Source organism: Oryx dammah, unplaced genomic scaffold, assembly GCF_014754425.2.
Source record: "Oryx dammah isolate SB20612 unplaced genomic scaffold, SCBI_Odam_1.1 HiC_scaffold_10, whole genome shotgun sequence".
NCBI classification, from domain to species: domain Eukaryota; kingdom Metazoa; phylum Chordata; class Mammalia; order Artiodactyla; family Bovidae; genus Oryx; species Oryx dammah.
In genome coordinates, this window is record NW_024070194.1 from 20,533,538 (window position 1) to 20,544,744 (window position 11,207).

The following is an 11,207-nucleotide window of genomic DNA, read 5'->3' on the forward strand; positions in this document are numbered from 1 at the left end:
GGATCCCCCACCTGACACACAGACGGGAATCTCATCTGCTCCCCTACCTCTACCCTTCTAGGTCCACTTCCTGAACATCTCTCTAATCTGTCATTTTCATTTCTTGTGAAATGTCTTGTGTACCATCACCTTTGCCTAGAGAGTTACATTTATCCAACCCCTTGTGACACATCCTAAGAACCCAGACCAGTCGTTCTGAAATCCATGCTCATCAGAACATCCTTCTGTCCTGTCTAAGACCATTAAGATCTTCAATGTAACGTTCAAACTCTGTTCTACAGCTCTAGTCACTCAGGCCAGGACTCTTTCCCACCTGTGAGCCCTCCAGTGATGGTGAAGAATGACAATATCTTATGCAGGGAAAGGGCAGTTTTATTTGGTGATGAATGAGGGATGACACATGCTTGGTGGGAAAGCAAAGGGAGAAGTTTCCTTGGTGAGAAGGCTGCTCTGGTCTCCAAACATGGCTGCGTAATTGTCCAGGACATGGGTCAGCCTTCTGTGAGCCCTCGGGCAGGCAGTGAATCCAGCCTCCGGAAATGGTTCTGTTGGGAGAAGACCCCAGGCAAAATGGAGACTCAAGGTCCTTGAGTCTAGATAGTATTGGCCCATGATCAAACCTGCCCTCCAGAGGGTAGGGAGGAGGCTGAGACCCTGGAGCTGGGGGTCTTGTCTCCAGCCACCAGGGGAGCCCAGACCCAGAGTCAAGGGCTCCTTGTGCATGTGCTTGAGTGAGTGTGTGTCTGTGTGTCCATGTGTATTTGTGTGTGGTGTGTTTGCATATGTGAGTATAAAGGCATACGTGTGCTGATGTGAGATTCTGTGCATCTGTATGTCTGAGTAATCATGGTGTGTCTGGGCACTTTGTATGTATGTGTGTGTGTGTGTGTGTGTGTATCCTTGACTGTGTGTGCTTCCCTTTGTGTCTGTATTGTGGTGCCACTTGTGTCTCTCCATCACTGTCTACCTTTCTGTGGACTTCTCTCTGCATCTCGGTGTTTGTCTGTATGGCTGTTAGTCTTTCTCTTTGGATGGCATTGTCCCAAGCCCCCTGCTGCCCTCAGGAGGAGAACAGCCGACCACCCTCCAAATCCTGTGGAGTGTGGAGCAATACTCACTGGCTCAGCAGAGGCCAGGTCCTTTCCTGGAAGTCTTAGACTTTGATGACAAATTCTAGCCCATGGATCAGTGCGTCTGGAAAATGAAAAACAAAAACAAAAACAAAACAAAACCCAATAACCACAGACCAGAGGGAAGGGACCTGGGAAATGGGAACTCTGAGATTCATCCATGCTCAGGCAGGGCTTGAAGGGGACTGACTGTGCCTCCTTCATCAACCAGCCCAGCTATTTTTAATTTATGGCTGACGTGGGGAGACAGGCAGGGTCTATGTCTCAAGATGATCCTGGTAACTCAAGGCAAAAAAGAACTCTAAAATGGAGAGAGCTGAGGCTGGAGGGCCCTAACTGTCCCATGTATGCGGGGACAGAGCTCCCTGGGGAAAAGCCCTGCTCCTGCAGAGGGGAGAGAGGACTTGGAAGCTGGTCATGTCTGACTTTTTTGTGACCCCCTGGATCATAGCCCACTAGGCTCCTCTGTCCATGGGATTTCCCAGACAAGAATACCAGAGTGGGTAGACATTTCCTTCTCCAGGGGATTTTCCCGAATCAGGGTGGGTACTTACCGACAATGGAATGTACCAGAGTGACGTCCAAGCGGCTGAGAACTGCATTGACCAGGGGGCACACCTGAGCCGGGGTGGAGAGAAGCATTAGGCACCTTGGGAGACACGGGCAGCAACCACATCCCGGGAATGGGTTCCCTGGGGAGATCTTCTGTCGTTTGTCTGTGTCTGAGAGTGTCTGATTCTAAGCAGTCCCACAGATGAACCCTCACAGGTCCACACTGGGCAGGTGGAGATGATGAAGGCAGGGATGAGGTGTCCAAGCACAGAGTGAGTGGCTGTTCACTCTGTGATCTGACATCTGTTTCTGAATAGGGTGGTCTGCTCTGGGAGGGGTGGGTTTCTGGTCATAGGAGATCCTGAGCATAGGCTGGGTGGGCCTTGTCTGCAGCCATCGTGGGGGTGGACTGGAAGCTTCTTGGGGCAGGAACCCATCTGTTGCAGCTGTAGTGTAGGGTGCCTGGCCCAGAGCAGAAACCAATCAGTACATTTTGAAGGATGGGAAGAAGAAACATGGACAGATGGATCAATGGACAGATAGACTGGTAGATGGAATTTACTTATCAAACTGAGTGACTCAGAAGAGCTCACCCCAGGGGCTTCTTTTAGCCTGAGAAGTCCTAAGATCCAAGGACCAGGGGGCTGCACTTTAACTCCACTTACCTTGCCCTGCACCAGCTCAGGAAAGACATTATTCAAGATGCCAGTGAGGTTGGCAACAAGGCTTTGAATGGGGAGGGGGCCCAATCTGAAAGAGAAAAGCATGGAGAGTGCAGGGGCCTGGGGCTGGCATGGAGAAGCTTGGGTATGTGCCCACTGCAGTCGCAGTACTGATAAGAGAACCTGGTCTTGTGCGTCTGCACCCACGTGCATCCATAACAAGGCGCCCATCCAAAGGGAGTGACACCCTGCGCAGCAGTGTACACACTAGGTACATGTAGAGGAAACGCATAGTGCCTGCACACAGTAGGTGTTCAATCAGGCTGTGTAGAATCCATACAGGAATGAACAGTGCTTAGTATGCAGTTGCCATGAGGAGTCAGTGAGACGATATATGTATCACGTGTGTTCAATAAATGTTAGTCATGATGGGGGTGAGTCCTGTATTTTATACCTGCCTCCCTCTCCCTTTCAAGAGTAACTGAAATAATTACCCTTGTGGGCTCCATAGCTATTTTACTCTTTACTGGGACAAAGCATGTTCACATTTATTATTTTTGAGGATTCTCTCAATAGGGCCAGTATAGCTACGTATTACAATTATCTGAGTAATCTGAGACTCAAGTTGGGTAAGAAATGTTCAAGTTCACACAGGGAGCCCTCCATCTCTTGCCATACCCCTCAGCTAGATGGGGCTTGAACTCAGATTTCTTGCTGCCTAATCCAGCATAAAATTGGTCAGCCTGGCTTAAGAAGGGATAGTGACCATTTACTTATTCATCCGTCCATCTGTTATCCATCCATCCATCATCTCATCCTTCCACCCTCCCACTCACCCATTCTCCCTTTGTTCCATCTTTCCAAGCATTCACCCGTCATTCCATCATATTGTCTCAACAGGAGCAGCCATCCCTCTGGCCTCACCCATCAAGCAGGGAGATTTGCAGGCTGCCAGGGGAGTGAGTGCAGTCGCCAACAACCAGGTGGACACGCTTCTGCTCATCTGTCACAGCTAAGAGTTCCACGGTGATATTTAGCTTCACAGCCAGCTTCAACAGACTCCCCACCAAGGGCCTGCAGAGGAGACAGTCTGCTGTAGCTGAGCTTCCATGTCCCAAGTCAGAGGAGGTTTTCTTCTGGACAGAAATGCCAGTCTCGCCTCATTCCATCTTGCCCACAACTGTACTCGTTTCAATTCCCAGTAGGCTCAAAGAGGCCAAGTGAGTCTCCTAAGGGACTCAAGTTTGCTTAGCATAGCAGCAAATGAGCTGATGTTGGCGGCTCAGGTCTTTTGGATAGACTCCAACAGCTTTTTTCTTGCTTACCACTCACGATCATCAGGGTCTTCTTGGTGAGCCATCCTCCCATCCCCCCTTGGAGTCCACTCACGTTTTCACATTGAGGATCATGCCCAGAGGGATGCTGACATAGAGACGATGGCCATCAGGGCTCTGCACAAGGCCAAGTTCCAGCAGCTGAGGGTTAGTGATCTTCAAACTGCCCAGGGAGAAACACTGGAGTGAGAAACATTAACTCCTCTAGTCCTAAACTTAGAAACCACATCTAATCCCACCAGGAGCATCTCAGAGATGGAGCTACCCATAAGGTGGGATGGAGGAGATATGAGGAGAGTCTTGCAACAATAGCCACATGAGTTTTGAGTCTCGCATCAGTTTTTCCCATCCTCTGCACTGGGTCAGATCCCTCTGCTCACCTTAGGTCTATGAGGTTTTCCAAGATAAGAAACTGTGTCTGGGTTATGTTTGCATCCTGTGCACCAGCTCAGAGCCTTACAAAGAAAGGGGCTATTTTATTATATTGGCTGAGTTTGTGGACTGATGGGCAGGTGGGTGGATGAATATGTGGGTAGATGCATGGAAGAGAAAGTGGTTAGATGAAGGGCGGATGGTCAAGTGGATGTATGGGTGGGTAAGTGGATGATGTCGGGGCAACTGAAGTAAGTCCTCCACATTTAAGAGTAGGGATCATGAATCTTGCTGAGCCCTTCAATGGCAGGTCAATCAATAAAGTTAATCATGAAGACAGAGGAGCGGGAAGCTGGGGAGAACTGAGAGCGGGGGGAAGTAAGCCTCTTCTCTGAGGCCTCTTCTCTTCTCTGAGCTAGCCTCTGTGTCAGGTGATTTGCATCTTGTCCAGTCCTCCTGACAGTTCTTCTCTGCGGTACCATGATCTTCATTTTACAGGTGGAGAAGCCAAGCCCAGAGAGACGGAGTGCCTTGCCCCGGGTCACCCAGCAAGTGCATGATGGATACAGAAATCAGACTCAAGGCTGTCTGTCTGTCTGTCTTCAAGTCAGAGGCAAGCCTCTGGGGGGAGAGGGGGGGTAGGATTCCTGGGAATGGATTTGATCCAGTTCGGTAAAGGACCCAGTCTTGCCAGCTCGCTTTCCACTCTCGTTCTTTGTTAATTGGATTGTTCCATGGACATCACATGATGATGTCACTGAGGAGAATAGCTTACACTTTCTTGCTTACATCAAAAGCCATTGTGTTCACTAGTGAGGAGAGCAACTTAAGAAGGGATTCCACTGATGAAGAGAACAAAGTTATCATGGTGGAGTGGAAGAAGCCTTGGCTTTGGACTTAAGTCAGTTAGAATCAGAACCCGCACTCTGAGTCACTCTGGTGGTGTGGGCACAGGCCCCTTTCTGTGCCTCCACTTTTCTATGAAACTAGGCATTATTAAATTGACCTCAGAGGACTATGGTGAGGGTTATAGACGATGCTGGAGATCCAAGCTGTGCTTCAGGACTGGGAGCAATTGCTGGTTCAGGAGAGCTGCTGCTCCCTGCCAGACTGTGAGGGGGTCTCAGCCTGAGTCCTGGCCTCATGTTCTGATGACCCTGCTCCCTCCTCCAAGGCCACTACCTGGGGCTGGCTTGTCTCCAGTAAGAGCTCTCTGATGGGGTCCAAGGTCCTGTTTCAGGGCTACTCACTCAATGATGTTGTTCAGGAGAGGGGTGAGTGAAGTCACTTTCCCAAGCAGGCCCCCCAGCAGGCCACTGGGAGCATTCCCTCCGGTCTTCAGGATGTCCAAGAGCGGAAGGTTTTCGAGAATCCCCAACAGACCCTCAGAGAGCAGGCCATTGCTGAGAGCTGGAAATTGGTGTGGGGTGCTTGGGGGTCAGATCTGACAATTATGGCTCCTCAGTCCTTGCCCCCCTTTAGCCCCCTTCCCAACCATTAGATGATTGTACACACACACCCACACACACACCTGGAAGAAGTTGTCACAGACTCTTACTTACCACCTGTCAAGCTTCCAGCAAGATCTGTGGGACTCAGAGCCAGGGCTGGAGTCGCAGCCAAGGGCAGATTCTGGTCCAGGGGCACGGGCAGGGCTTCCAGCAGGGCTGTGGTCTGGGCCAACAGCCCACAGAGGACTACGAGGCTCCCGATTTGAAACATCCTCTCACTCAGTATCTGCGGAAAGGACCACTGTGGTGCAGATACTAGAGAGGAACCCATCCACTGCCTGCCCCTACCCCAGCACACCAGGGAGTGAACAGCAACAGCTAAGGCATTTGCTTTGAGCCAGGTGTCAGGCTGAGTGCTCCACATTCGGTGACTGATTTCATCTTTACCCTTAAGATGCAGACACTTAGCACCTGCATTGCACCAGTGAGGCAACGGGGGTCTAGTGAGTTTAGGTAACTTTCCCCAAGGTCATAAGTACACATTGAGGATAGGATTTAAAGATAGCTCTCTCTACCCGGGGGCCTCTGTTTAAATTAAGTGACCATCAGATTTACTTTCCAGTTGGGCTTGCTTACAGTGTATTGAATGAGACAAAGCAAATTAAAAGGCTTAAATGTGCTAGTGGCTGAGGAACTCGACTGCTTTGTCACCATCCTCCTTTAAGTCCTCTGGTCTGCGTGTAGCCCGTGATGCTTTGTGGAAGCCCTTGCAAGTCACAAGACTATCAAGGGTGGCAGGGCTATAGCTACCATCTCATTCATACCAGAGCTGGGAAATCCTGGGAACCATCCAAAGTCCTCATTCCACAAGGACAAGAGGACCAGAGAGGGGTAGTGATTTTCCCAAGGTCAAACAGCAAGCTGATGTCAGTACTGCTGTTGGAGAAAGGTATCCCTCTCACCCCAACTCTCCACCCCCACCAATATACACACCATCTCGTCCATGTCTTTCTCTTTTCCCTTAAGATGACCTGGACGAACTTTCTGGGCGACCTCTGACATCTGCCTCCCTTTTGCACCAGTCCCCTTCCCAGATGCCACCATCCTTCTCCAGGGCCTTTTTGGTAGTCAGTAAAGGTGTTGAGAGCTGGAACTGGCTCCCACACTCTGGAGACACTTGGCTGCTTTGGGCAAAATCCCATCAACTGGCTGATTTGGCCAAAGAGCCATCATTGCTGCTGCCACAGGAATTGAAAGGGCTTTTTGGTCCAAAGAGCCAGTTGTGGCTTCCTTGAGAGGTAAACTTGGCTTGGGCCTCTGAATCTCTTTTTAGCAACAGATCTTTTATGACTCCAATGGAAGCTAGGGATCCTTGGTCCCAGAAAAATGCACCAAAATGTACAAAATTGGGTGGATTGTAGGAGGTTGCTGGGCCATGGTCTGGATGCACAATGGAGCAAGCGTGTACACTGAGCAATGCACAATGGTAAACTCAAGATAAAACTCTGTAGAGACTGGGATTTAGGGCAGGAGGAGCATGCCCATGAGAGAGCCCTAGCTCACGTGGAATTTGAGCAATGTACCTACAGCCACGTGCTCCCTATCACCATCAGTCTGCTGCCAAAAGTCTCTATATTGATGTCAATGGTCTCTTAGGGAGGCAGAGTGGACAGTTATCACCTTACCCCGCAAATGGCAAGCTTTGGCTCTCTTGGAAGACCCCCAAAGAGTGATCTGAAGTGCAGCCAGCCAGTGATGCCACAGTGTGGAGGCTAGCACCTCTGCCCCCCGAGGCAGTAGTGGTGATGGGGGGGGAGGGTGGCATGCACAAGTCTCACCTGGCTTCTCAGAGGTTCTGGCAGCTGTCGTGGTCTCCTTGCTTTGCTGAGAAGGCAGCCTTTTTTATAGTGTGGAAATCAGGAAATGAGTGATGGAGAGATGGATTTATAGATGGTTCAGAATTCGGCAATCTGTTGGTGTCTTTCAGGGCTCTCCAAAGTAAATAATTGCCAGTCACATTAGTAGGTGGAACTGTTAAGCTGTTTGATCGACAAGTTAAACAGAAAAATGAGATGCGGATGTTACTCAAGATTTCATGGTTTCGTGAGCGGGCGTGAGGCTGGGAACCCTTGCTCCAAGGTGACCTGAAGATTCTGTTTGGAACACTGGGAGAGGCAACTGTTGGAGCCCTGGAAGGGACCTCAGTCTCATCGTTGTTTAACTCGTTGTTCGACTCTTTGCGACTCCCTGGACTATAGCCGGCCAGGATCCTCTGTCCATGGGATTCTCCAGGCAAGAATACTGGAGTGGGTTTCCATTTCATTTCCTTCTCCAGGGGAATCTTCCTGGCCCAGGTATCGAACCCACCTTTCTTACCTCTTCTTCTTTGGCAGGTGGGTTCTTAACCACTGGCACCACCAGTCTCGTTGTTGTTCATTCGCTCAGTCATCTCCAACTCTTTGCAGCTCCACGGTCTGCAGCACTCCAGGCTTCCCTGTCTTTCACCATCTCTCAGAGTTTGCTCAAACTCATGTCCATTGAGTCGGTGATGCCATCTGACCATCTCATCCTCTGTCGTCCCCTTCTCCTGCTTCCAGTCCTTCCCAGCATCAGAGTCTTATCCAATGAGTTGGCTCTTCGCATCAGGTGGCCAAAGTCTCATATCCAGTGTAGAAAAAGGATCAAATTGTCTCTGATTTCCCTACATCTGGGACAGCCCTCGGTTCCAGGGTGGGGGTCTCCTGACTTCTGAATCCCAATTGCATGACAGTCACATGCTGGGAGTTAGACATCTTCACAGAACCTTGGAGGGAGGTGTTGCTGCCCCTTCTTTGCAGAGGTGGAAACTGAGGCCCAGTGGGGACAGGTGCCCAAGGACACAGAGAAGATGAGGTCAGAGTTAGTTGCTCCAGTGCTTACTCCTGGACAAATGTCTCTTTGAGTAACAAAATACAAACAAACTATAAGGGACTAAAAATAACTGCATGCATCTACAGTTGGGGCAAATTATGGACAACAAGACATAAAAAGACCCCAAACCCAACTGCTACTTCCGAAAGGCTGAGAACCAAAACCAGGGTGGTGGTGGTCGGGAGCAAAAGCAGGGTACTGCTCATACCCCCTGCACCCAACACCACCAAAAGGGTGGGCAGACCACTTAAGCCCCCATCCAGCCCAACCCCTGAACACACCCCCTACTCTCACCCCATAGAAGGAACCAGCGTGCCCCGCCTTGGGGAGGGAGCAAGGGAGCCTGTTTCTTATTTTCGCTTCCCCCTGCTGTTAGCAGGGGCCCCAATAAAGCTTCCTTGAATTTATTGTCTGACCTCTAGTCAATTTCTATTGACTAAGGAAGGCCAAAAACCCTGGTCAGTGTCATTAGGACTCAAGCTACTGGATAATAATCACAATAAAAACAGTGTCAACAGCTAAGGCTTGCCGAGCTCTGTCTAAATGTCAGGCCTAGCATTGCTATTTTTCACATCCAGCCCTTCACGAATCCTCATAGCCTTGTGTGGGGTGGGAATGAATACATCCATTTTACAAAGGAAACTGAGGCTTGGAGTCTGAGGTGACAAGTCCAGAGTCTCACGGTGGGCATGGGGCCCAGGTATCCATGCTCCAGTTCTTTCTCTTCATCACTGGGCTGAGATGAGGATGCCTTGAGCATGCTCTGACCATTTTGCATCCCTCCCTCTGTGAATGTCATGCTCCCACTTGTATAACCTGAAAAAGGCTCCCCGGTCTCCCAGGCCTGAGGGATTGTGTGGCATCCTGATCTCTACTCTTAGCCTTTTTTCTTCCCTTCCCCAAATGAAGGCATGAAGAATTTGTTCCCACCCCTTGGATCTTTGGAGTCTGTTTTACAGGTGAAAAAAATGAGGCACAGGGAGTTCCAGGTCTTAGTTCAGTGAGAGCAGCTCTTGGTCTTGTGGAACCAAATGCCTTATAAGCAAAAGCAGAGAGTGAAGGAGGAAACGCACGTTTATTGAGTACCTACTGTGTGCCAGATGCTTTCCATACATGAACTTATCTTTGACATGATTGGTTGAGATTGTTGAACCTCAAATGTCAGAGGAGACTAAGGTTCAGAGAGGGTGATTATTGCCGAGGAACACACAGCCAGTGAGTCGTGGAATCAGAATTCTCCCCCGTGTCTGATGTCCCGGTAAACAGTGAGCCATGCTGCCCTCTCTTCATTTCAGGAAGCTACTCCTGCTTCCTGTGAGTCTGGCTGAGGCCTCTAGGAGGCTGTGGCTTTGAACTCAGTTATCCATTCAAGCACATACCAGACTGTTCCCACAGCCTGTGTGTTGACAGTCACCCTCAGAGGGGCCCCCTTTTTTTGTTATTTTGGTACAGCTCTTCTGGATTGGGTCACATAGTTACTATCTTTTGGGGAAACAGAGGCAGATAAGTCAAGGAATGGATTCAAGTTTGTTATTGGACAGCTAACAGCCAAGCTAGGAAGTTACATTTGTGTTATGGCAGAAAGGGGATGGCTTTGGGCACATGTTGCCTTGGTTCAAATCCTATGACCTTGGGCAAGTCCCTCCAATCCTTTGAACCTCAGTTTCCTCATCTGTAAAATGGGAAGTTAGTATCTACCTCACAGGGCTGTAGGGGATAATGTCTAAGGAGGGGGTTTATGTTCAGTTCATAAGCTCATGTGTCTACATGGTTTTCTTAAAAAAAAATTAAAAAAGTTTAAAAAATTTACTAGTTTTTTGGCTGTGCCGAGTCTTAGTTGCATCATGTGGGATCTTTTGTTGCAGTGTGTGGACTCTAGTTGTGGTGCGCAGGCTCCAGAGTGTGCAGGCTCGGTAGTTGCAGCTCTTGAGCTTATTTGCTCTGTGGCATGTGGGATCTTGGTTCCTAGAGCAGGGATCAAACTTGTGTTTCCTGCATTGGAAGGTGGATTATTAAGTCCCTACATGGTTTTCTTTTTAAATACATAATCCCTTTATTTTTTCATTTATTGTATTTTGGTTGCGTCTTGCCACATGGCATATGGGATGGTTCCCTGACCAGGGATTGAACCCAGGCCTCCATAATGGCAGCATTGAATCCTAACCACTAGGCCACCAGGGAGCTTCCCTACATGTTTTTTTTTTTTTTTTTCCCTAATGTATGTAGAGTTTAATATTTCAAGTATCATTTTGCTGAATAACAGAACCTTCCCCATCTCCCCCTGGCATTTTATGTCTGTTCCAGGGGCTTTATTTGTGCCAGGGCATCTGAAGGAGGCTGCCCTGTCCTTGTTTTGACTGGAAATGTAGAGACAGCCACACCCCATTTAGTCCCTTGATGCCTAGATGCTGTGTTTTCCTTTCATCCTAAAAGCCCCTTCGAATTGACTTTTTAAATTATATTTTCTCTTTTATTTTTAATTGGAGGATAATAGCTTTACAGTATTGCGCTAGCTTCTGCCATGAAACAACATGAATCAACCACTGGTATATTTAGCGTCCTTTCCCTCTTGAACCTCCCTCCCACACCCACCCCATTCCTTCCCTCTTATTTGTCTGCACTGGGTCTTGGTTGAAGCCTGTGGGATCTTTCATTGCCAGGTATGGGCTCAGTCGTTGCTGCAGGTAGGCTTAGTTGCTCCGTGGTATGTGGGATCTTAGTTCCCTGACTAGGGGTTAAACCTGCATTCCCTGCATTAGCAGGTGGATTCTTAACCGCTGGAACATCAGGGAAATT

General features: G+C 49.1%; 1 protein-coding gene across 1 annotated transcript; it reads right to left on the minus strand.

The window, feature by feature from the left end:
• Positions 1-360: 360 nt before the first annotated feature.
• Positions 361-7,365, minus strand: BPIFA1 (BPI fold containing family A member 1). Its single transcript, XM_040247532.1, has 9 exons — positions 7,340-7,365; positions 5,613-5,787; positions 5,301-5,460; positions 3,734-3,841; positions 3,269-3,418; positions 2,348-2,432; positions 1,685-1,748; positions 1,119-1,194; positions 361-545 (listed from the first exon to the last, which is right to left on the minus strand). The coding sequence occupies exons 2-8, from the start codon at positions 5,770-5,772 to the stop codon at positions 1,154-1,156; spliced, it is 768 nt and encodes a 255-aa protein (XP_040103466.1). The 5' UTR covers positions 5,773-5,787; positions 7,340-7,365; the 3' UTR covers positions 361-545; positions 1,119-1,153.
• Positions 7,366-11,207: the final 3,842 nt, after the last annotated feature.

What these genes read in the sequence shown, in the direction of transcription:
- BPIFA1 (XM_040247532.1), bottom strand. Translation starts at nt 5,772, where the DNA reads ATGTTTCAAATCGGGAGCCTCGTAGTCCTCTGTGGGCTGTTGGCCCAG. An exon ending in CAAATCTCCCTGCTTGATGG is followed by an intron (nt 2,433 to 3,268) that starts GTGAGGCCAGAG and finishes TTTCTCTTTCAG; the next exon opens with ATTGGGCCCCCTCCCCATTC. An exon ending in TCTGGTACATTCCATTGTCG is followed by an intron (nt 1,195 to 1,684) that starts GTAAGTACCCAC and finishes TTCATTTTCCAG; the next exon opens with ACGCACTGATCCATGGGCTA.